A 27616-nucleotide genomic window follows, 5' to 3' on the forward strand; every position below is an offset into this window, starting at 1 on the left:
TGACTGAGTCTTATTCTTGTCCAAAATCCTGCCTGCCCAAGCGTTGAAAAGAATGTTAAAAAGAGTTGGAGCCTGGATCTTTTGCCTACAGATTCTTCTCTGTGAAAGGCACCTATGGACTCTGCATCTGAAAGTCCAAGTTCGGGTCTTGATCCTCAACTTTCAGGTCTGCCTCCTCCAGAACTTGCAAAGTAAATAAGAATATTAAGGACCGTGTCCTATGTTTCCTAACTTATTTTCTTGTAAATCTGGACTCATCACGGTCAACTGCAGAACACATTGGTAACAACTCCTATCTTCACATTAGATACAAGTTCTAACAAAGACCAGGACCCCCCTGGTGGCACAGACAGTAAAGAATCTGCCTGCAATGCAGGAGACCCACGTTCAATCTCTGGGTCAGGGAAGGTTCCCTGCAGAAGCAAATGGCTACCTACTTCAGTATTCTTACCCACAGAACTCCATTCTCGCCTGGAAAATTCTGATGGGTTCATGGGGTCACAAAGAGTCAGACACAACTGAGCAACTAACAAAAACAAATCTTTTTTCATAACCAGAGAAAAACCATTTGACTGTTGAAAGATGCTTTTCATGGTCAAACTGACAACAGCTGCCAGTTGTATATGTTGAGCAAGTTTCAAAATAATTTCACATGTTCTCATTTAATCTTCACAGAAAAGCTTGTAAGCTCTGTTCCATAAGCCATAAAGGGAAGAAGTCAGGTTGGGGGGGGGGGGGGGGGGGGCGGGGGGCTCAAGTTCTTCAAGCTAGTTGGCTCCAGGCAGAAAGAATTATTGCCCTGGTTTCTCACACTTTAGTCCCAGAAACTCACTGTACCTAGCTGGCCCTCAAAGGAGAAAAAAAAAAAAAAAATTGGTGCTTCCCTACTCTTCCCAAACCAACAATGCTGATACTAGTGTCCTGCACAGCCTAAGGGAGAAGACAATGGCACCCCACTCCAGTACTCTTGCCTGGAAAATCCCATGGACGGAGGAGCCTGGTGGGCTGCAGTCCTCGGGGTCTCGAAGAGTTGGACACGACTGAGCGACTTCACTTTCCCTTTTCACTTTCATGCATTGGAGAAGGAAATAGCAACCCACACCAGTGTTCTTGCCTGGAGAATCCCAGGGACAGGGAAGCCTGGTGGGCTCCCGTCTATGGGGTCGCACAGAGTCAGACACGACTGAAGTGACTTAGCAGCAGCAGCACAGCCTAAGATTTAGGGGTCAGACTCACAAAGTGTTTCCTTCTCCAATTAAACTGAACAGTAACAACAAAAATCTTGTGCTAGCCCTTTAGACTAGACTCCCCTCAAGGTAAATGTAGCTAAGATTGGAACAATACCCAGCTCTAACAGGAAAACCAATCTTAAAAATCAACTCCTTAAGTAACTGTCATGATAGATGTTTCCATACATAATCTCACAAAAATCAGGGGACTGATTAAAGGGAACACTGAATAAAAATGGGTAACACCAGAGATAACAGCTAAGAACCCAGACTCAGAAGTCGAACTGCCAGGTCTTCAGATCTTAGCACTGCCCTCTGAGTAACCTTGGGAAGTTATTTTTCAGGACCTGTTCTCTCATCTGTAAAATGAGGGTGATGAGATCTTACCACAACATGGTTTTGAGAATTAAGTTTATTGTATATAGTGTACCTACAACAGTGCTGCAGACATGGTGAGCCCTATCATTGCTGCTGTTCAGTTACTAAGTCGTGTCAGAATCTTTTTGTGACGTCTTGGACCGTAGGCCAGGCTCCCTAGTCCTTTGAATTTCCAGGCAAGAATACTGGAATATGTTGCCATTTACCTCAGCTATATAAATTTTGCCTCCTTTCATTTGGTGAAGTACATTCTTGTAAAGGTAAGTAGAGAAAGGAAAACATTTGCAACTTCAAATACAAAAATGAGTAATTTCTCTGAGACATCTTTCAAGTCTTTTATGTCACAATAATGGCTGTTATTGAAAAATAATTGATTGACTGAAATAGCTATTGAAGTTAAATTTGGTTTACTTTCCTCCTTTCTTCCCTTCCCACTCACTCTAATTAGTTCACATTAACTGATGTTTCTTCCTGCTTCTATTTAACTTCAATTGTATAAATGTTAATGTGTCTTCAGTAACCTGCAAGATTTATATGACATTGTCTTTCCTTGGAGCAGCAATAAATAGAATCCCATAATGATTCCTTTTTAAAAATTGGAAAATCCCTCTTAATACTGACCAAGAACTTTACCATGAGTCAAAAAGAAAATTTATCAACATTATCTGCTGGCTCTTATTCCCACTTATGATATTCATGAGTATAATTGCAAAATATTTCCTGTCTGATTAGTGTGTTTTCATATCCCCTGTGTCTTCACAACCATCCACTGTGGAATGGAGTAACAATCCAGGGTCTCAGAGTCCTGCTGTCATCTCTCAACAACTTGGAAGTAATGTTTTCCCATTCTTTCTATTTCTGAAGCAAATCCCCTCACTCTTAGCCTTTTTTTTTTCTTCTTTCCTCTACTAATTGTCTATCAGTCAGAACTAGTGGCATAGGTAAGAGATAGTTGGAATCATATGAGTTCAGAGAAGGCAATGGCACCCCACTCCAGTACTTTGCCTAGAAATCCCATGGACAGAGGAGCCTGGTAGGCTGCAGTCCATGGGTCGCTAGAGTCGGACACGACTGAGCGACTTCACTTTCACTTTTCACTTTCATGCTTGGAGAAGGAAATGGCAACCCACTCATTGTTCTTGCCTGGTGAATCCCAGGGACGGGGGAGCCTGGTGGGCTGCCATCTATGGGTACACAGAGTCGGACACGACTGAAGCGACTTAGCAATATGAGTTGTGGCAGGATATTTTATCCTGACTGACCATTTCTATTCTGCATACTAAGAGGCTTTCCAGGATAGGTTTCATGTATGTATACATATGTGATGCCATGTACTATAGCCTACCAGGCTTTCCATCCATGGAATTCTCCAGGCAAGAGTACTGGAGTGGGTTGCCATTTTCTTCTCCAGGGGATCTTCCCAACCCAGGGATCGAACCCAAGTCTCCCACATTGCGGGCAGATGTTTTACCATCTGAGCCACCAGGGAAGCCCATATACATACATACATACACACAAATAAAGGTAGAAATGAGTGCCCAGACAACTTAAGTATTAAATAAATATACTATTTCTTCTAGTTTTGTGTATCATTACTTTATTCCCAGATGTCAACCCAGAAGTTGATATAGCAGAAGTACCTCTTAATAACTTATCAAGTTTTTAGTTCTATAAGAGAGAGTTTACAAAGATAGTCAACCTTGCAAAGATAGTTCTGTGCATTTGTGAAATGAATGGACTAGTTTAGTCTACTTTCCTGGCTGATTGCATTCCAATCCATCCCAGCTCTCTAATAACACTTGTCCTACTGACGAGTGAACAGTAGCTCCTTCCCAAAGGAGAATAACAACATAACCATACTTGCATGGTATTTTCATAGCCTTCCAAGGTCCACAAAATAGTGGACTGATACCAATTACTGCCATATATTGAAACAGCATTATTTGCTTAAAAGAGAATTTGTTTGCTTGTTGGGGGATTTATTAATCATAATTCTTTGACCTACTTCTGAACAGTTAAAAAAAAAAATAAAGAAAGAAAGTGAAGCTAGACTCAGAGAGGCAGAGACACAGAGTGAGAGAGAATGAGAGAGGGAGAGGAAAGGAGAGAGATAATTCTTATATATTAGTCTTAGATGAAGTCTGGCTAGAGAAGACAGCAGCAGTATCTCTGCCAAAGAAGAGGGATTTAGCATAAACATAAATCTAGAAGTAGGACAACATATTTCATAAGAGCCAGAAGGTCTGGCCAAGGGTAAACATATACTTTTTTATAAAACTTCTCTTTCTTTAATTAAAAAAGCTCTATTGAAATATACCAATAAAGCGTACAATTAAGTGAGTTGCAGTATGTTTATAGAGTTGTGTAACCATCACCATGATCTGATTTTCATCATTCTAACAAGAAACATCATAGCCATTAGCAATCACTGCAAATTTAATTCCTCTTACCTTATTCCCTTCATAATCTGAATAAGCTACTGATCTACTTTCTCTGCTATAGATTTGTCTTTTCTCCATGATGTACTTAAATGGAATTATACATTATATAATCTTTTGTGACAAGCTTCTGTCACATACCATGTTTCAAGGTTCATCCATGCTATAACCAGTACAACATGTATCAGTATTCCTTTTATTGCTGAATAGTATTGCATTGTATAAATACTTCATCTTTTATTTATCTATTATAAATTCATTGTTTAAAATGTCTTTCTTCTGGTTCCAACCATCCAAGTAGGTATAAAGTGGCATCACATTATAGTTTTGATTTGCATTTCCCTCATGAATAATGTTGTTGAGCATTCAAGTGTTTATTGGCCATTTGTATATCTCCCTTGGGGCTATTTATCCTTTTGTTTATTGAGTTTGTTTTTTTGTATATTCTGGATACTAAACCCTTACAGATATATGATTTGGAAATATTTATTCCTGTTCCATACTTTGTCTTTTCACTCTGTTGATAGTGTCCTTTGATACATAGAAGAGTGAATTTTAATGAAAACCCAATTTAGCTGTTTATTTCTTTGTTGTTTATGCTTTTGGTGTCAAATATGAGAATCTATTACCATGAGGGTTTATTTACTTTTAAATAGCTCATAGTTTTTAGCTCTTACATTTAGGTCTTTGATCCATTTCAAGTTAATTATTGGTATATATGGATTAAGGTAAGACATCCAGTTCATTTTTTTATATGTAGATATTCAGTTGTCTCAGTACCATTTGATGAAGAAATTGTTGTTTCTCTATTGAATATTCTTGGCACCATGACCATAAATGTACTTTATTTATAGACATTCAGTTCTACTTCCATTGATCTATATGCCTATCCTTATGTCAGTACTCAACACTGCTTTGATTACTATAGCTTATAATAAGTTTAGAAACTGGGTACTGTGAGTCCTCCAAGCGTTGTTTTATTGTTTTAAGAGCATTTTGGGCCTCTTCTAATTCCATGTGAATTTTAAATCAGCATTTCTGTTTGTACATATTGGGAATTTAGAGTTGGCATTGAATCTCATAAAATCATTCTGGATGCTATTGCCTTCTTAATTGTCATTGTTACGACATTTTAAGCAACAAATACAAAATTACTTGAGTGTTCTTGTTAACCCTGTGGCATTGTTACTTTCTTTGTATTTTATCATTGTTAGTCCAACATGAAGAAACAACATATATATGCAATGCTTTGAAATCATCGATTCACCTGTATGCATGGGCACCAAAGTCCTTTGATGAAAACACTGCCATTAAAGTGAGTGGGTCCTCCATTTTCAATTGGGCTTTCTTTTGAGAATTGTAAACAGAACAGTATTTGGAATATAGTAGGAGAAATATAGATGCTATTCTTCTACAGTTAATGTAATTTGAATATACCATGTCAATAATTATCATTTAAACCCTTTTCTAGACAATTTGCAGGTACCAAACCAAGGGAGAATGTGAGGGAAATCCCTGACCCCCTCCCCTTACAGGACTCCCTACCAGCTCCTCACTCCCAATTCCTGTAGTTAACATGAAGAACTCCTCTTCTAAAGCCACAAACACAAGCTTTGGGGTGCTACCCCAATGACTTGAAGCTGAGAAAGTCCCTTTCTCCCTCTTAGTGACGTGGTGGAGAGCAGAGGGAAGGTAAGGAAAGATGTGACAGTGGTAGAGTGGGGAACCCCCTGGTAGACGAATAAAGGAAAAGAAAGCCTTTGCTCTCATGACCAGGACTATAATAGGTGGGGTGGGGAGGAAAGGGGTGGCTCTATATTCTTCCAAGCTGGATCTCTAAACACATTTCTCTCTAGAACTATTACAAGAAATGCTGGTTAGGCTTATTTGGATTGCAAGTACTGTTTCCGCCTTATTTTGGTTTAACTGAACTTCTATGGATCAGCCTCATAAGGTAACCATTTAGTGTCCCAAACAATTAAGTCGCTGATGATTTTTAATCACATTTCATAAACTGGAGACTATTTTTATCTTTATTATCTTTTTACAGTGCTTCAGAACTCAACATAAATAAAATTATTCTGTGTTTATTCTGTATTAATAAAGACTGATTAATGAACCAGTGGTACTTCATAGAATCCGGTTAGCTTCTTAGAATCATCTGAAGCATTTGTTAAAAGTTTAGACCTCAGGCGAACTCCAGGCCAAATTAGGTTTTGGGAATGGGGCCTGGGGAATCTGTATTTTTAGCAAACATTCCTAGGAGATTTTGAACTGGTTGGTCCATGGGAGTTTTTTCAAAAGCACTGATAGGGACACATCATGATAGACCCCAGTAAGGTATTCATGAAATACAATCATATCTTAGGTTAGGATCTGTTTACATATTATATTTTAATAGACTAAAACATCACATGTGTACAATATAGATGGGGTAATGTTTATGGCTGCTCCTCAAATGTCTGAAAGTGAAAGAGTCACTCAGTTGTGTCCGACTCTTTGGTGACCCCCATGGGACTATACAGTCCATGGGTTCTCCAGGCCAGAACGACTGGAGTGGGTAGCCTTTCCTTCTCCAGGGATCTTCCAACCCAGGGATCGAACCCAGTCATCCCAAATTGATGGGCGGATTTCTTTACCGACTGAGCCATTTGTACATAAATATGTTCTTTTATAAGATGCACAGACTACTATATAGATAGTCTGGGCCTAGTCCTGACACAATCCACATCCTGATCTGATCTCCCCCTAAATTGGACAATTGGGTCAGTTGTCAGTATTTGGATATGGGATATTAGATTCTGGGTGTCTGCTGATTGGTCAGAGCTGCCTGGTATGGAGCTGGGAAGCAAAGAAGGTAAGTACGCAACAGTCTGTCTGGCTGATATACAGTTCCTTGTCTAAATCCTCACTCCAGTTCTTGAATCCCACCACATGAGTTCAGTATGGGAAACCTGTGATGCCCAGTCCTCTACTGTGACCTGAACTTGGCAATGTATCTGTTTTGGCTTTTTGTTTCCTTGGACTAGGAACTATAATAGCTAGAGTACACCCAGTTCTATGGTAGGTTAACATGTCTGGCCTTTCTCATTCACCCTACCCAAGTGTGCATTGATCAATCAGCAGACTCCGAAGGAGACTACATGTCTATGAAGCCTATATTACGAAATTGGCAAAAATACAGGCAGCTGATCCAGCAAACCGGTTTAAGAGACCAGATGAGCTCCTTCATTTGCTGATAAGCTCAAGGCAAGGAATTTAAATACAGCACATAGGATACAAGGCCATATAAACTCTTATGATTTTTGAAGATTTGGCCTTTGAAGGAAAACTCAATATTTAGAACCTGAATATAATTGTTCTTGTTGAGTTAACAGATATGACAAGTTGTAATACATAGGTCTCTAAATGTATTATGTATTTTAAAAATCATTCTGGGTTCTATACACCTGTTAAGCAAACGGGCGGAGAATTTTCACCTTAGACAGAATGTCATTTTTGGCCTTTTGGCCAATATTTGGGTTTATACCTACAGGTGTTTCCAACACTTGGTCATAAGCCAGTGACAGTTGACCTGGCTATTGGTTCTGAAAAAAAGACTAAGATTTTCTTCAGCTCAGCAGATGGATATCACATCATTGATGCAGAATCTGAGGTTATGTCTGATGTGACCCTGCCAAATAACGTAAGATCCTGGAAATTATTGTGTAACATAATTTGAGTATTTCCAACTGTGAAACTCTTAAAAGGTTTAAAAATACGAGTAACAATAATCTATATTAGAACTGAGACCTAAAAGGTAAGTATATGAGTGCCAGAAGGTAGTAATGGATAAGACCAAAAGTCACTGATTGGTTTCTTTAGTCCAGAGTGCTAAGTCCGTTCTGCAGATAGACTTTGTCTGGCACAGTGATGGTTTTGTATTTGTTTTTAAATGAACCACCCTCATGTCGAAGAGTTGAAACTCATTGGAAAAGACTCTGATGCTGGGAGGGATTGGGGGTAGGAGGAAAGGGGATGACAGAGGATGAGATGCTTGGATGGCATCACTGACTCGATGGGACATGAGTTTGGCAGTGAACCTCCGCGGAGCTTGGTGATGGACAAGGGAGGCCCTGGCGTGGCTGCCGAGTTCGTGGACGGTAGCAAAGAGCGGACCCACGGACTGAGCGACTGAAACTGTGAACTGAATCCCTAGCTTTTACACTTAAAATTCTTGGGAATTTCTATTTGAAAAACCAGATGAGTCCAACATTACTATTCTGGCCATAATCAACTGGAACCCAATTGGTGCCTGCCCACTTTGGATGGGAACATATGCTATGCATTCTCTATCCATCCATGTTTATGTATTTATAATAACTGGCCCTCTTAGGCATATGAGTTTATAACCCTTGCTTTTAGTTCTCTGCATCTCATTATGCATTATTATGTATATGCCCTTTCTTTATCCAGATTTTAGTAAACTATGATATATAGCAAGTTATCATAAAGTAATTCTCTTATAGTATACTTATACTTAGAATTTCTGATCAAGGATTCAAACACTTTAAAAGCTAATGCATATCAACTCTCAACTCTTAAATAATTATAAAACATGAAAATATGGCACAGCATCTAAAATATGAATAGTTGTAAAAATACTACACCACATCATTTATATAAAAGAGCTCAACATAAACATAATACCTCACACACTCACACACACAATATACATATAATGGTAGAAATGACATTTTTTTCCTATTGAAAATTATATTAAAAAGGAAGAGATGAATCAACAAATCTTTTTTAAAATTCCCCATTTTGTCAAACACTAAAGTTTTAGCAGTTTAGTGTTATACCAAAAGTCCAGGAGAAAACTTTTTGTACTTCTGAATCACTTTTGCACAGTTTTTGCAATCACACATTGCACAGTTTCAGAGTTATCTCGTATATCTCTGACAGATTACACAGAACAGTTGTCAGATCATTAATGGAGGCTGTTTTTTCAAGTTTTGGTCAGATTTAACAATCCAATTAGGATGGTCATTTCTGTTGTCACCTATGATTATATAAAAATCACAATTTATAATGTCAAAAACACTGAACCGAGCCCCAGACAAAGCCACTTAAATATGAGTTCAGGTAAGTTTTAGTATAATATTATAGTATCTTCACTTGGAAGGTCTTCCATCACTTCCTGGCATCTTATTTTTTTTACATCACATCATGCGTTATTGAAAACCTCAGTATTGATCCAAGTTAATACCTTACTGGAAAAAGTCATTCAGGAAGATTGAAATTCTGTGTTCAACCTGACTACTAAGCAAGAAGAATTACTTTCTTTTCGAGCAATCTGTTAATTATTGTGGAAACAATGAGAGAAGAGGATTTTTTTTTCATCATTTTCTGGCCTAATTAGGATACCTTAGTGAATTCAAAAATAGAATTTTTAGCTAAATGCCCTAGTGTCTTGACCCATTAAAAGAGAAAGGACTCTAATATAAGGGAGGAGAGAGTGTCTTCTGAAACAGGATGTACTAAAAATAATTTTTCCAACAGTGGCTAGATTACAAAAGCTATAAAGCTACAAGGGAGCTATGTGTGCTAAAAGAATATCTGATTACTTCAGGAATCATCTGAGAAGCAAGAGAATTACCTCTGATGCTTTCTGATTTACAGCAGCTCAGCTCTATTCTAAACAAAAGTTTTGAGACAATCTTTTTTCTTGCAATTTCTTTTTCTCTCTTCCTTCATCTCTTTTCTGATTCAGTTGCTCATGCGAGTGCCCAGGGAACGCATTAAAATTGCTTTTGGCCTCTGGATCCCCATTTTAGTTTTAAGAATTGTTGTTGCTGAGACTGAGGCATGGCCACAAAGCACTTGGCCTGAGTGCGCTGGGTTTGGCAAGTATAGTTTCTGACATTTTTCCCCTTAAATTGCTAAATTGGAGACATGATAAGAGGAATTGATTGTTCATTTTTAAGGGAAATATGATTAACGTGACAATATCTATAGTTTGGGGCGTTTTGTCACATTGTTTTGTGCATCATGAAATTTAGAAATTCTTAGATATTTCTTAATATTTCATCACCTAGTACCTCTCTGAATTGAAGATATTTTAAGATTATGTAAATTGGATAATAAATTCTATAATTTTTTGAAGGGAGGATGACTGTTACATTTCAAGCAGTGAAGAATATTATAAGGCTGTTCCTTCTAAATATTTAAGCTCAAGCTATTTTAGAGTTAATTTTCTATTTCTGATTTGAATGAATTGGATGATAACCAGTGATTTTGTATTTGTTAATTGGTTCATTCCTTACTAAATTTAGTATTCATTAATGTGCTAAAATGAATCTGAAATCAAACAAGTGATGTTTCTTCTATCATTATACATCATACTTAGTGAAATTTCAACAAATTTCTCTGTTAGAAATATATTCTGCTTTTTACATATATAATTTTCTCCTAAAAATATAGGAGAATATTAAACAATAACAACCTTATGACATAGGGAAAGCTCTTCTCAAGTGTTGGATAGCATGCTGTTTAGTGCTAAAACAGAAATTTCTCTCCTCTCTGTACTTTGAACCCCTCTTTGGTCTTTATTGTTCATCCAAGCTGCTTCTATTAAAGTAGTAGTGATAAAATGTTGGACATATAAATCCTTATGGAACATAATTCTAGCCCCTGGAAATCATTATACCACAGAATATCATCATTTTACCTGATTCCTTGGGAATTGGCGTGATGCTCACCTTCAAATGCTGAATCCCTTTCCGTGGAAGCAAATGAACAACTCTTCAAGAATATCCTTGATGTGTGGAAAGACATACCATCCTCCGTAGGTATGTGGAAAATTTTTCTCCTTTCATATGATCCCAGAAAAGCTTCTATTTCCTAAAGTGTCACTTTTTCTCAAGGCATCTAGGGTTAATTTGGGGTACTGCATATTTACTCCCTTGTAAGATAATGTATATGTTTTTCTTATGCTTAATGATTTCACAAGGCTACCACAAAGAGGCTGATTTTGGCTGTCTTAGTAGTTCATTTTCAATAAGCATGCAATTAAAATAAGAAAGTGATTATTTTCTATAATAATCTATCATTTTATTTTAACTCCTTTTGCTTGCAGATTTTACACAGATGTTGAAAATGCTTCATTCCATAACATTGATTTGGGGTTTTTACCTTTATCTTAAGAGAGTGCCAACTAATATAAGAGAGGAGCCAAATATTTCCATTTTGTACAGTCAATAGTGTTCTGTTTAGCCAGTAATATTCCTGTGAAGAATCAAATACAAACTGCTTTTGTGACTCATTGGTTGTCACTAAGATTTCATCATCCTTCATTTACAAAACAGATAAATATGACTGACTGAAATGCTCTTAGATACTACCCAGATGGCAACACAAAGAAAACTGCCTTTTCATCTTCATTAGACCAGGGAAAAATTTTTTTTTCTTCCTGACCAGCACAGGACTACCAATCTGGGAAATCTGAATAACTTGAATCTCTTCGTACATGTCTCTGAGGCTTGATGACTACAGAGGTAATTCTAAATAGGAAACAGAATAATGCCTATAAACAGCAAAAATACTAGAGTAGAATGATTTTGTTGAAATGTTCCTGGAAGGAGGATAAGTTTAATGAAGCAAAATAAAGGAAAAGGGAGAAGAAGAGGGGGAGAGAGATAGATAGAAGAAGGAAGGAAGGAAGGAAAGAAAAGAAGAAGACAGAAAGATAAGAGAGAGAGAGAAATGTAGTCTATCAATAAAAAGTTAGAAGCTTCTGAAATCTCTATAAAATGGCTAAATGTGGTCCACATGTGACTTTAAGGACCAGTTTGAGAGAGCGTTTTTAATGGACATTTTTTCACTATGGATGATGGCACATTGCATTGCATCTGCAGAGTCCTTTCTTTTTGCATACATAGTGTTAAGGAATGTCCTGAAAACATCCAATTCCTTCAAAAGGTAAGAACTCACAGAAGGTTTAAAACCATTTTGTGAAAGAAGTAAATGCTTACAATATAATTGACAGATCTGGGGCAAAATAAACTGAAAATAATGCCTTGTTCTAACTTTTACAGTGGTTGTGATCAATTTATTAATCAGAAATTAGAATAAGGAAATTTAGCTCAAATGTGAAATGTAACCCTATATTTATGTCAGTAAACAATGATAGGAATCAAAAAGATCTTAAAAAGTCATCTGCTACAGTTCTTATCCTTAGGCAAGACAACTTCCAACCTAAAACAGAGCTATTTTAAGTAACTAAAATTGAAAAGTACCTCTCTATATGTAAAATAAATTAGAGCACTATGAGAAGATATTTTGGTCTGTGTATTAAGGGTAATTTGAGAGCATGTAAAGATTGCTTTATAACTCTAATATTAAGGAAATCAATTGCTCTCTTTTTTGTCTAAACATAACTTCTTTTTTAATTTAAAACTAACCCAGATCCAGATTTCCCCAATCTAAATTTTACATTTTCCTTTAGATATAATGAATGTTCTCACTAATAAGATCATTGCTTTGGATTTTTAAACAAATATATAGAGATGCAGCAATCATAGGAAGCATCATTAAGCATTCCCAACTAAATCATTGGATTCTATCTCATATACAAACTAGCTCAGTAGCTAGGTTAAGTGGCAAATTAATGTGCTTTAAGAATCAAGGTAGAAATTATTTAATGCCATATGAACTGGGTACTTGGACTCAGCAAGTAGACTGTGCATGAAGTTTATAAATTTTGCTGTATGCAGTTGTTGAAAAAAATACTGCTCACCATGTCAGAAAATACCTTACAGTGTTAGCTGATTATATGGCTATTACATAACTAGGTTTTCTGTTTTAAAGCAGTTGTCATAATCTTAATTGTCACTGAATAATATAAAGCAGGACCCAAAAGTTTTAATCTTAATAAAAATTTCCTAAGCAAGAGAAAGGCTTAACAGTGTCAAATTAGCTTTAGTTCTGTTTATAACATGGTACTTAATTGAATTACATTAGAGTTGCTAACGGAGAAGGCAATGGCACCCCACTCCAGCGCTCTTGCCTGGAAAATCCCGTGGACGGAGGAGCCCAGTAGGCTGCAGTCCATGGGGTCGCTCAGAGTCGGACAGGACTGAGCTACTTCACTTTCACTTTTCACCTTCATGCATTGGAGAAGGAAATGGCAACCCACTCCAGTATTCTTGCCTGGAGAATTCCAGGGATGGCAGAGCCTGGTGGGCTGCCGTCTATGGGGTCGCACAGAGTCGGACATGACTGAAGTGACTTAGCAGTAGTAGCAGCAGCAGCAGAGTTGCTAAAGTCATTCTTTTAGCAAGTCATTTTTTAACAGTTTTAATTTTGATGAGTTAGGTTTCCATGTATGTCACTTAAGCACAAGTACAAACCCATACAGGATATTGTACCCCAACTAGATTATAAAATAATGACTGTGAGTAGATTTGATTTTCTACAAAGGGGTTAACATTAACCTTCAGCTTTTTCTGTGGTGTTGGAGAATGTAAATACAAAAATTAACTTAGATCTAGTTATTCACTATGGTGAATAGTTGATCACAATGATGAGAGTACATAGCTAGCTTGAACATTCTGTTGAGCAGCATAATGGCCAAACTACTGACTTAGACGGAGGAAAATAAGAATGTATTCATCCAAACTGTAGTAATGTCCCTCTTAATAATCAAACATTAGCTGTAGTTATAATTTTCCATCACTGGCAGAAATATTTTGTGTTTTTCTGATTTTTAAATTTTTATTGTAGCTTTTGAGTGTTCACAGAGAACCACAGGGTGGGGCCAAAAGGCCATGGAAGTCCGCTCTTCGCAGTCAAGGGTTCTGGAAAGTGAACTGAAGCGCAGATCAATTAAGAAGCTGAGATTTCTGTGTACCCGAGGTGACAAGGTATAGTTTACATACCCCAGTTAGAGCAAAAGTAAAGCAAGCAATGCAAATTAACTGAGGAAATTTATATTGTTTTCTTTCTGGCTATAAGTATATTTATGTTAATTTCCCAAATTGACATATTAATAATATAATAAAAATAAATTTGCAATTTGCATTAGAAACATTGATTTGGTAAATGATGAAATTTGGTTTCAAGAGAAATCAGTTTCAAAAATGTAAAAATTCTAATGGTGTTCAAAGCAAAACTAGCCTCTATTTGTTACAAATTCCATTATTGTCTGTGATGCGTAGTTCTTTTCACATTCATATTAATATGACATTTTGAAAGATAATGCTTGAGTAGATCTGCCTTTTATAGTTTTCAACATAATCCAATAACAGAAGAAGGAAAAAGTTAATTATGTTTGTTGAACACCTAATCATATAGTAGAGTTTGTGCTAAATACTTAAGAGGCTATCACACTTAATCTTCGTAAGTGGACATTATCATGTCCACTTTACAGAAAAGAAAAAGGAAATCAATATTTGGCAATTATTTGTGTAATGTGATCAATTTTAACCAATTCAGATAGTTTATATGGAAAAAATGAATTGTATGATATCAGAACAGTCCCTACATGTTGTGACAAATAATAGCATGAAAAAATAATTCTAATAAGACTAGGAAGCATTCACATTTGTAAGAAATTTCAGAGGATTTGAATTATCAGAACCCACAGGGTAAAGCACTGGGCATCAATAAAAGGTACTGGTTTACAGTATAAAGAGAGAGAATGGCAAGAACCAATGATTGAGATCAGGTACATCTAGGATGCAGTCCCAGATCTAACTACATGTGAGAACCTGGAAGTTTGACTTGTTTTTCTGAACCTTAGTTTTTTCCATCTCAAAAATGGGAATATTAATAACTTGGAACAATTCTGTAAATTATCAATAATGTATATATAATAAGCATCTCGTAGGTCGACAGCCTGGCACATAAAAGGTTTTAAGTCAAGGGTAGCTAGTGTTGTTTTCATCATTACGTCACACACCTTCCTAAGTATATCCATTGTGGAGGTTGAAAACCTTGGTCCTAACAAGAATACTTCTGTTTGCTATTTATATTCTTGTACTGTCCTAATTTTCTTTATGGCACAGACCATATTTGCACAACATGTTCCTCTCTAAGTCAATTGGTTTAGCTGATAATATCAATCTATTCATGTCAGTCTATTACACTGAAATAGAAAATTGTACCCAGTAGAAAATTTCAGTGGCCACTTAAGCACCAGCGACAGTGTGAACTGCATCTAAATAATATGATATTTTCCATATATTAAAAGTAAAAAGAAAGCTAACTTAAGTAAAAGTAGATTTTTTTAAATTGTTAATGAAACCAATCAAGAAATTTAGCAGATAAATGTCACCTACAAAAACTTAATTTTATTTAAACTATATGAAGTACAGTCATATAGAATATGGTAAAAAGTACTTTTTAAATTATAATTTTGGCTCCATACTCATTTGAATTTGTATATTTTAATCTAAGGAAATCTCTTTTTGAAATTGATTGATAACAGATAAATTGAAATGATAGTTGTACCTATCAAATATCAATTTGCAGTTATTAAATATTTACTGATATTGTCTCTTTCTCTCTTTTTAAAGCTATTCTTTACCTCTATCCTGCGCAATCATCACAGCCGGGTTTACTTCATGACCCTTGGAAAACTTGAAGAGCTCCAAAGCAATTATGGTGTTTAAAAGTTTCCAATGATTTATTATACTGATTATAAGCATCATAAATATACAATTTGCATTTTTAAATTTTCTGAGATTAAATGAGCATTCACTTTTACTTGTAGGGAAAAATTAAATCAGATACTTTACTTTTAATGTAGCACAGAATAGTTTTAATGATAAATGCAGCTTTATATATAAAATTAACTATAGCAAGCTCTATGTACTCCAATGGTGTACAATATCTTTTGCACAAACTTTGTAACTTTTGTTACTGTGAATTCAAACATTACTCTTTGGACAGTTTGGACAGTATCTATATTCGGAATTTTACAACATGGAGTTAAGAAACCTGTAATGCGTTAGATTCCAAACAGCTTTCAAAAGAGTTGCCCCTGAATGAGGGTTTTTTTTTCCCCCCAGAAAAAAATCAAAATAGCAACAAACCATATACAGATTTGCCAAGTCCTAGAAAGAACCGAATGTTAGATTATGAAATGAAAATAATAAGGACTAGGTATAAACCAGACCTAAGGCTGAACAACCTGCATGCCTGGAGAAAATACAGTGATAAAGGGGGAAAGGCCCCCCTTTTCCCTCATTGCTCCATGACAGTTAAGCCCACGGTTAGAGACCAGTTATGTTCTTTTCATCCCATGTTAAGCTGGTTTTCTCTTGATAAGGAGAAAGGAAGAAAGCCTAAAATAGTTGATTTTCCTCAGAAACCCCAAAGATGTGCAATAACTATAAGAACCACCAAATAATACACTTGCAAGCCTGATTACAGGACTGAACTCCTATACATATGTACTGTAGAATAAGTTGTATTTTTTAATACTTTAAAGTAGGCGTCAAGTTCTGTCCCAAAGACAGATTGGTTGATTTATCAAAATTCTTATATGGCCAACAATGTGACTATCAGACAGCTTTGAGTATTTTCCTGATCCCAGATTAAACTGTAGGAAAACTTCCCTCCAGTTATTAAGCAAAAATAAGAAAATAAAACAACAAAAATTTTTGACTGCTAATACTTGTGTTTTTCATGGTTCTATTTCTGTAAAATCAGAAATTAATCTAAAAGTGATAAGTTCATATGTAGGGACTTAATGTAATAGGTTAAAAGGAAAGATTTGGAAAAAAATACAACTTTATCAAATACCTAGGTCGCAAATTTATAGCAGTGAAAAAAATCATGCTAGTCCATCACCCCTATATATTATAGACGCCATAGATAGGTGGCATTTGGTCGCCTATGGTAATTGCTACCTGGTGAAAAGCATCATTTCTCCATATCCATCCTCAATACCATGGTTAGTTCTGGGGCAATAAAGAAGCAACAGAACTACCACAAAGTATACCTCACTATAATTCCTCTAGTTCTACTTCTAAAATCTGAAGACAGTGCTAGTGGGATAATAATTTTCAAACTACCTGGTTAACCAAAATACAAAAGCAGCTAACTATATGTGATTTCATAATAGCACACTATTTCTTGGTACCTAGGTGCCAGGAATGATGATTTGGATTTTCCTAATAACTTTTATCAAGAATGTAGTAGCTCAATAATGAGAATTTAGGAGAACCTGAATCCATGAATTAAAGATAAATGTGATTCGCATTTGTTACTGTGACACAATAATGTGATCTTAAAACTGGCTTATCCTTGAGTGTTTACAACTCAAATAACTTTTTAAATGCAGTAGTTTAAAGAGAAAACAAACTTTTATGTCAAATTATTTCCTTAGAATTAGTCTTCCTTTTTAATTTGTACACCAAAAAGGCCATGGGGAACTTTGTGCAAGTACCTCATCGCTGAGCAGATGGAGCTTGCTATGTTTGAATTTCAGAAAATTCTCTCATTTAAGTAGTGTGTAGAATCAAGTCTTTTAAAAATTCATTTTTTTCTTCATAATATTTACTCAGTTAAGGTTCAAAAATAAGTTTTATCTTAAATCATATTTTTAACACAGTAAGACAGTAAACTATTTTAGGAAGTCAACTCCCATTGTGCTCTGTGGCTGTCATTCTAGCAAATATACACAGTAGTGAACTGCATCTACAGAGGTGTCCCAAAGTAAATAAGCAAGAGAGATTGCAAATGTGTAATTGAGCGTTAAATGATAAGGTGCTAAGAGGAAAGGAAGCTAGGCACATACTAAGGGAGATTAGATGTTGGATAGCCAACTTAGGAAGGACTGAAAATATTTAGTCATTTGTTGGTAATGAATATTTCCAATTTAGATGTTTAATCCATCTGGAATTTTTACATCCTTTGCCAGCTGAAACAAGAAAATGAAGGAGCAATTACATTTCATAGTCAGTGCACAGTAAAGAAAAAATTGTAACTACACCTCACCTTGTAGCAGCAGCACCTGGAAGCCCTGACTCATCACAGAAGCATTGACAGGGATTCCTGGAAAGCCAAATTCCCAAGTCCTGTGAGTTGAAGCATGAAAGTTCTGGCAGCTTGTGAGTAGCATTGGGACAGAGTACAGTTTATTTTAGTGTACTTTAGTTTTTACTCCAAAGCCCTTGTCCAAAATAGAAGAAATCATTGTAAACTAGAAATGTGATATATGCAAAGAGCTGACAAGAAAAGTTCAGTATGATTAGGTCTTTTGAAGTAAGGTTAAGCGCCTCAGGAAACAGAAAGGATAATCGTTAAGATAGTAGATTAGGCAAAGCACAAATCATACATGCATACACACAAGCACACACACAAACCATTTGAATGCATAAATTTTAATATTTTAGTGCTACCAGTTTCTAGATAATTAATCAGTAAGTGTTTTCTGCCAGGACTTACTTAACTGAGACACTATCAATTAAACTAGGAATCATGCCACATGAATTCAATGGGATCTTTTAAGTACTCTTCAGTTCTTTTCAAAACTGTACCTATTTAAATCGATTTGTATTCAATATGTGCTCTAATTTTAAATTTTATAGAAATAATCTTTGAGACTGCTAATTGTTTCATCAGAAAACCTGCAATGAATCATTGTTCAATCTCTAAAAAATTTTAAACGTACTGATTGATGTCATTGGATCTTTTAAGTACTCTTAAGTTCTTTTCAAAACTGTGCATATAAAATCAATTTGTATGCAATCTGTGCTCTAATTTTAAAATTTATTGAAATAATCTTTGAGACTGCTAATTGTTTATTCAGAAAAATTGCAATGAATCATTGTTCAATCTCTAAAAATAAAAAATTTTAAATGTATTGATTGATGTCATTATTTGAACTATACTCATCTAATACTTCAGAATTACGACTCATTGAAGGATTATTCATTTCCTTAAAGTATGTAATAATGCACTGATTAGAAGGTGTTAGGGGTTCTACCTATTGTTCCATTAGGAATTCTAGTGAAGGAGGGGTATATTAATTGAACCAAAATCTTTATGGGTTGTGCAGTAGTGGAATTAAAAACTAATAACATGGAAGCAACCTAGATGTCCATCAGCAGATGAATGGATAAGAAAGCTGTGGTACATATACACAATGGAGTATTACTCAGCCATTAAAAAGAAGACATTTGAATCAGTTCTAATGAGGTAGATGAAACTGGAGCCTATTATACAGAGTGAAGTAAGCCGGAAAGAAAAACACCAATACCGTATACTAACGCATATACATGGAATTTATAAAGATGGTAACGACAACCCTGTACGTGAGACAGCAAAAGAGACACAGATGTATAGAACAGTCTTTTGGACTCTGTGGGAGAGGGAGGGGGAGGATGATTTGGAGAATGGCATTAAAACATGTACAATATCATATAAGAAACGAATCGCCAGTCCAGGTTCGATGCAGGATACAGGAAGCTTGGGGCTGGTGCACTGGGATGACCCAGAGGGATGGTATGGGGAGGAGGTGGGAGGGGGGTTCAGGATGGGGAACACGTGTACACCCGTGGCGGATGCATGTTGATGTATGGCAAAACCAATACAATATTGTAAAGTAATAAATAATAATAATAAAATTAAAAAAAAAAACTAATAACACATTTCCTCTAAATGTGTAGAATTTTACACAGACTCATGGGGTATGAGCAAGGGTAAAACCTGAGCAAGTTTTAATGCTGACTTCCTTCTCATCCCAAAGAGTAAAAACTGTATCCAAAGAGAGTAGTAAATATTTATAGATCAGGGCTTCCCTGGTGGTTCAGTGGTTAAGAATCTGCCTTGCCACAGAGCAACTGAGCCCATGGGCCACAACTACTGAGCCAGCGCTATAGAGCCTGAGAGCCGCGTCTGCTGAGCCATGTACCTAGAGCTAGAGCCCATGCTCTGTAACAAGAGAAGCCACCACAGTGAGAAGCCCAAGCACCACAACTACATAAAGCCTGTGCACAGTAACAAAGATCCACCACAGTCAAAAAATAAGTATTTTTAAAAATATTTATAGTTTATTGATATCCAAGAAAAGGTTTAGTGTGGAGTGGTGGTAGAAAATGGAAGATAGAGCAAACATGAAAGATTTGAGTCCTTCAGCTGGGATCAGAAGAGGAACAGCACTTCTCTCAACAGATCACAAAAGCATTAGAGGAATGGTTCCATGAAGATGCTATTGTCTCAGAACATTTTGGAGAGGTATTCATCAGACTTAACTGTGAGTGCCAGTTGGTATGGTTCTAATTTGTCAAGTATGGCCAGACATTCTGGAGTTGTGTTACCTGTACACGGCATACTTGCACAGGCTTTTATAGGCTAAATTTAAAGTACTTCATTATAATCAAATTGACTCATTCAGCTTGATACATAGGTCCCACAGACTTCTACTACTTTAAAAGACACTGTTATGAGCCAAGGAGTAATAATATCAACACAGATTGGAATTAGAATGGTCAGGGTAACACCCCAAGACTGAAAAATGGCATTATCCTGGGAACCCTTTACCAAAGGAGAGCATATGGTAGGTCATGAATAGAAATCGTGGTTAGTAACTTTATCATTCTCAAAGGGAGCAGTGGGTTTACAGACTCCAACACTGCAAATCTATTAATCTTTTTCCAATATAATAACACTTTTTTCCTTATAGGTCCTATAACCTTCACCTAAGGATATTCAGGTTGGCTACTTTTTAATAAACAGCTAATATAATAAAGACCAAACATGTTTCAAAAATATTGTAAATATCACATTTTATGTTATTAATAACCATGTCAACTGATATAAAAAGAATAGTTCCTAAGGGAATAAAATGGATTATATATGGATTTATCTTTTCAGAAGCTAGTACACAGCCTACTTTGTAGATAAATTTAAAATCAGGTTCAAGATTAACTTTTTCTTATGTTGCCATCCCATATGTCCAAGTGGCTCATTTGGTACTTATACTCAATAAAAATAATAGTTGAAAAATGAGTTTTTTTTTTTTTTTTTGCTTTGTATTTAGTACTATTAAATTTACAACAGCCTAAAATTAAGACTGACAAATTCAATTCTTTCATCAAAGTACCATCCGGGTTCTGGGGACCAAAGGGTAATGACCTTTGGGGTAACTTCACATGACTTTACCCTATAAACCTGAAGTGAAACAAAGGATAGATCAAAATAAAATTAAAATAGTGTCTTTTAAAGTTTTGTTTACCTTTAAAAGCAACACATAATGGACCACTATGCCCCATTAGTAATTACCCAAGGATCATGAGAAATGACAAAGGTCATTTAGTAAAACAGCACAAAAAACAAGTCATCTAACTGTTTTGTACAAACACTTGGTTTGAATGTGATTCTTTTTTCACAAGAACAACTCAATGTTGCAAGCGTCCTGAGACATATTTAAGGATCACCAAAGTATGTCAATATACTTTTGATCCCAAAATTTTAAATTATGTTCCCATAAACCAATATACCAAATTCTAGGCAATCCCCAAAGGTACTTTTTTAGATGATGAAAGAATGTGTCCGATTTGCTCAGTTCAGTTCAGTTCAGTCTCTCAGTCATGTCTAACTCTTTGCAACCTCATGAACTGCAGCACACCAGGCTTCCCTGTCCATCACCAACTCCCAGAGTTCACCCAAACCCATGTCCATTGAGTCAGTGATGCCATCCGACCATCTCGTCCTCTGTCGTCCCCTTCTCCTTCTGCCCTCAATCTTTCCCAGCATCAGGGTCTTTTCCTATGAGTCAACTCTTGGCATGAGGTGGCCAAAGTACTGGAGTTTCAGCTAAACATCAGTCCTTCCAATGAACACCCAGAACTGATCTCCTATAGGATGGACTGGTTGGATCTCCTTGCAGTCCCAAGGGACTCTCAAGAGTCTTCTCCAACACCATGGTTCAAAAGGATCAATTCTTCTGCACTCAGCTTTGTTCACAGTCCAACACTCACATCCATACATGACCACTGGAAAAACCATAGCCTTGACTAGACGGACCTTTGTTAACAAAGTAATGTCTCTGCTTTTTAATATGCTATCTAGGTTGGTCATAACTTTCCTTCCAATGAGTAAGCGTCTTTTAATTTCATGGTTGCAGTCACCATCTGCAGTGCCAAATGGAACACTACTTCCAAAATTCTAAACGCAAACTTCCAATACCATGGAGTCTCACAAATCCACAGTGAGAAAGGAATACAATGAAGTTCAAAGAAAATTAGACCACACAAAAATGAAAATCTTCTCCCTAAAAGTAAAATTAACATTATATGACAAACTGGGGAAATAGACATTTCATTCGACAAGTAGAAAGTACCTATGAATTTTACTCCACAAACCTGTATGTGCAAAAACTAATTCAAAACAAGCAAAAATGGTTATTTGAACTCCAATTCCTATTCTACCAGTCTGAGAGGAAATTTAAACTTATTTGGACTATTGTTATTTATCCATTAGGGTTCCATGAAAGTCTGAGGGATCAGAAAAAATGGGGTATCCCATTGGTCCCTAGTCTACATAAGTCAACACTGATACGCTTTGCACTGCTCACTCCTTGAAACAATTTCCTCTCTCAGCCACTGGGATATCACTCTCTCTTGATTTGTCTCCTACATCACTAATGTAGTTGACTATGGCTCTACAATCAGGTATAGGTAAAATTTTGTTTCTTTCTGGCTCCTTTCAAGATTTTTCCTTTGCCTTTTGTTTTTAGAAGATTTATTATTCTGGGCCTTGGAGTGGATATTTTTGGATTAATTTTTTTGTATACCAACAAGGTCACTGGTAGGGCTTCCCTGGTAGCTCAGCTGGTAAAAATCCACCTGCAATGCAGGAGACCCTGGTTCAATTCCTGGGTCAGGAATATCCACTGGAGAAGGGATAAACTACCCACTCCAGTATTCTTGAGCTTCCCTGGTGGCTCAGCTGATAAAGAATCTGCCTGCAATGTGGGAAACCTGGGTTTGATCCCCAGGTTGGGAAGATTCCCTGGAGAAGGGAATGGCTACCCACTCCAGTATTCTGGCCTAGGGAATTCCATGGACTCCATGGGGTCACAAAAAGTTGGACATGACTGATCCACTTTCAATTTCACTTTCAGCAAGGTCCCAGACACAGAGAAGAGAAAAAGAGGGTAGTGCAGAAAATAATATAAAGAAATAGTGACAGAAAGCATCCCCAATACAGTTAAAGACAAGATTAACAATTCAATAATTTGATTAAACTCTTGGAACTATTTTTACAGGATCTCATGTTTCAGTATGTTGTTTTTACATTTTCATATTTTAATATATTTTTGATTTCCCTTTTGATTTCTTATTTGACTCATTGGTTGTTCAGGACTGTGTTGTTTAATTTCTATGTATTTGTAAATTTTCCAGTTTTTTGGTTTTGACTTCAAGTTGCTTACCACTGTGGTTGGAAGTGACATTTGGTATGATTTCAGTCTTCTTAAATTTGCTAAGACTCGTTTTGTGGCCTACTATATTATGTATCCTGGAGAATATTCAATGCATCCTTGATAATAATGTATAGTCTGCTGCTGTTTGCAGAAGGTCCTATATGTATCTTTTAGGTCTATCTGTTCTACAGTATGGTTCAAGTCCAATAATTTCTTATTTATATTTTGTCTGGATGATCTATCCATTGCTGGAAGTGGGATATTAGAGTTTCATACTATTACTGTATGTTGTCTATTTCTCCCTTCAGATCTGTTAGTATTTGTTTAATACATTTATGTGCTCTGATGTTGAGTGTGTATATATTTCCAATTGTTATGTCCTCTTGTTTAGTTGACCTCTATATCAATATTATGACTTTGTCTCTTGTTACTGTTTTTGGCTTAAAGTCTATTTTACCTGATATAAGTATCACTACCCCTTTCCTCTTTTTGGTTTCCACTTGCATGGAATATCTTTTACCATTCCTTCACTTTGAGCCTAACTGTGTCCTTAAAGCTGAAGCAATTCTCTTGTAATCAGCATGTATTTGGGTCCTTTTTTAAAAAATCCATCCAGTCATTCTGTACCTTTTTGGAGAATTCAATGCATTTATATTTAGAATAATTACTGATATGTAAGGACTAATTCCCATGGAGAATGGCAACCCACTCCAGTATTCTTACCTAGAGAATCCGATGGACAGAGGAACCTAGCAGGATACAGTCCATGGGGTGGCAAAGAGTCAGACACAACTGAGCAACTAACACTAGACTAGAAGGACTAATTAATATTACAAATTGATTTCTGGTTGTTTTGTAGTTCCCTTGTTTCTTGCTATCTCTCTTATTGCCTTCCTTTTTAAATTGGTGATTTTCCATTATGGTATGCTCTGATAGCCTTATCTTTATTTTTTATTTTTGTGAGTCTATTATAGAATTTTGCTCGTAGATACTATGAGACTTACATAAAATACCTTATAATAGTTTATGTTATGCTGCAAACAACTTAACTTCAATCACATAAAAAATCTGTACCATTTTACTCCCCACTTTATGTTTTCAATGTCACAATTTACCACTTTTTATATTATGTATTCATTAATAAATTATACTGGCTATAGTTATTTTTGATACTCTTGTCCTGTAACCTTTATATATAGTTAACATACCATCATATTAAAGGATTAGAGTCTTATTCTAATTGTGTATTTACCTTTACCACTGAATTTTATATCTCCACATGTTTTTTTCTACTGAATAGTGGCCTTTCATTTCCTTTTAAAGAACTCCTTGCAACAATTCTTGTTAGGCATGTCGTGTGTGCGTGCATGCATGCCAAGTCGCTTCAGTCATATCCAACTCTTTGCAACCCCAAGGACTGTAGCCCACCAGGCTCCTCTGTCCTTGGGATTCTCCAGACAAGAACACTGGAGTGGATTACCATGCCCTCTTCCAAGGGGTCTTCCTGATCCAGGGATTGAAACTGCATATCTTATGTCTTTTGCATTGGAAGGCAAGTTCTTTACCACCTGGGAAACCCTAAGGCATGTCTAGAGGGGATAAATTCCCTGAGTTTTTGTTTGTCTGGGAAAGTCTTTATTCTCTTTCATTGTTGAAGAATAACTTTGCCAGATAGAGCATTCTTGGTTAGCCTTTTTTTTCCCTTTCAGAACTTTGAATTTATCATCCTACTCTCTCTTGGCCTGTAAGGGTTCTGCCAAGAAAGTATAATGAGAGTTCTTTTGTAGAATACAATCTTCTTTTCACTTGTTGCCTTTAACATTCTTTGTCTTTCATTTTGGCAGTTCTATCATAATGTGTCTTGGAAAAAAAATGTTTTGGCTTGAAATAATGGGATGAACTATTTCATTAATTTGGGGGTCTAAACTCTCCCCAGTTGTGGAAAGTTCTCAGCCACTATTCATTAAATAAGCTTTCTGACTCCTCTCTCACTTTGCCTTCTGGAATTTCAATGATTTGTGTGTGTGTGTGTGTGTGTGTGTGTGTGTGTGTGTTTTCATGGTCTCCCATAGATCACATAAGGCTTTATTTCACTCTTTTTGTTGTTGTTGTTCTCTGACTGGGTTATTTCACAGTCTCTATCCTCTATCTCACTGACTCCACTGATATTTTTTCTTCTATTTGATCTATTCTGCTGTTTATGATCTTTATTGCATTTTTTTTTCATTTTCATGAATTCTTCAGCTCTGTGTTTGGTTCATTTTTATGATTTCTATGTCTTTGTTAAATTTTTCATTTTGATTATGTATTGTTTTCTTGATTTCACTGAATTGTCTGTAAGTTTTTTTGTAGCTGAGTTTCCTTAAAACCGCTATTTTGAATTCTTTATTGTATAAAACATAGAGCTCCATATCTTTGTGTTTGGTTATAGAAGGTTATTGTAATCTTTTAGTGCCATCGTATTTCTTTAATTCTTCACATTCCTTAGAGTTTTGTGTTTCTGTCTTCACAGTTGAAATAACAATTACTACTTCCAACCATTACTAACTGCATTCAGGTTAGAAATATCTTTAATTAGTCCTGCTGTTAATCCTGAGACTCTCTCAGACATTGTATGGATACAACTGCTCCATGCTTCTTGTTCTTTCTTGTGGCGGAATTCTTAAGCTTATACGGCTTCTCATTATCCTACAGTGCATCAGGCCAGTTGTTGGTTGCCGTTCTTTTGTTTTCTTGAAGGAAATACTACAGCTAAACTTTATGCTTTCTCCCTTGCCCACAGACCCTGACCTGCTTTCTGTGAACGTTACCTAGTCTTCTTCCAAATCGCACTGTCATGGTCACCACAGAGAGCCAGCTGCAGAGTTGGGGGAGGTATGAATTTGGTATTATATACTGTGGGTGTCTGTGAACCAGTCCGGGGGATTTGCAGTTGAGATTTTCCTTGAAGCTTCTGGGTAGTTTTCCTAATGGACTCCAGAATGCCATCATTAGAAATCATATCCCTTTAATACCCTCTAGGAATCTTTTATGCTACTCCCCTGATCTTTCTTACCCCGAGTCATGCAACTCAGAAGTTAATACTCTGGATGCTATGAGAGAGAAATTTCTCTTTGGCAGTGTCCCATACACCTGGGAAAGGCAGGTGTTTACTCACCCAGTCTCCCATTCTCCCCTGGGAGAAATCACACATTTATTTCTTTGGCCCTAAGCTTTGTTGCCCTGGGGGAAGGGTGATGCTAGCAAAGTGAAGTTTTTTTTTTTTTCTTTTACCCATTCCAATGTGTACAAATTTGTAAATATTTTACTCCAAGGAAGTGCTGAAATTTTTCTTCTGGAAATCTGAGCTTATAAAAAGACTCACATCCATAGCTATCTGCCCAAGTCAGTGTTCTCCAGTTACTCTCAGACAATAGCCAAGAGGGACTAGAACTGGTTCACATTCTCCTGCAGATTTCAAAACCAGTACCAAGATCTGTCTACTATTCAATGCACAGGTGGGTGAGACTCCCCCAGGTCCTTTGGCACATGGTGCTGGATCTCACAACTCCCACAGAGGCAATTTTGTTCATGGATTGTTAATTTTTGCTCTTGAAATTGGAGGACAAATACAAGGGGTGACTTATGGTCCACGATAATTGATGCCTAAATGACTCCAACATTTGATTCATCTTGATGTTTGGCATCTGTTAATTAACTTTTCTTTTTCAAGTTAAGATTTCTCTGATTCTTGATATGATTATTTCCTATACATTTTATTTATTATATTAGGAGATTCACATTTAAATCTTTTATCTAAGTAGGAAGCCACCATGCCTAGAGATAACACCAAAGTCCTGGTGTACTTTTGTAGTCTGTGGTTATAATGATAGTTTATTTTTAGAGGTTTTGCAGTATTACTTTGTTCTGTTTGGTTTATCTAATGCAGGAGACCCAGGTTCAATCCTTGGGTTGGGAAGATCCCCTGGAGAAAGAAATGGCAACCCACTCCAGTATTCTTCCCAGGAGAATTCCATGGACAGAAGAGCCTGGTGGGCTACATACAGTCCATTGGGTCACAAAGAGTCAGACATGACTGAGTGCTGTAGCTCCCACTGGTAACTGCTGCTGGGGTGGAAGATGTTTCCCTTGTCCTGGGTACCTGGTGTCTTTGG

The 27616-nt window shown here is 36.4% G+C and overlaps 1 protein-coding gene across 1 annotated transcript in view; it reads left to right on the forward strand.

Annotated features, from left to right (window-relative positions):
- The window catches only part of NRK (Nik related kinase), a 148682-nt gene extending 129783 nt beyond the window's left edge, over positions 1–18899 (forward strand). Inside the window, exon 29 of the mRNA NM_001191165.2 lies at positions 15604–18899. Coding sequence (NP_001178094.1) covers positions 15604–15699 — 96 coding nt within the window. The 3' untranslated portion in view covers positions 15700–18899. The remainder of the gene's footprint in view (positions 1–15603) is intronic.
- Positions 18900–27616: the final 8717 nt, after the last annotated feature.

The sequence above is a fragment of the Bos taurus genome, chromosome X (assembly GCF_002263795.3).
Source record: "Bos taurus isolate L1 Dominette 01449 registration number 42190680 breed Hereford chromosome X, ARS-UCD2.0, whole genome shotgun sequence".
Taxonomy (NCBI): domain Eukaryota; kingdom Metazoa; phylum Chordata; class Mammalia; order Artiodactyla; family Bovidae; genus Bos; species Bos taurus.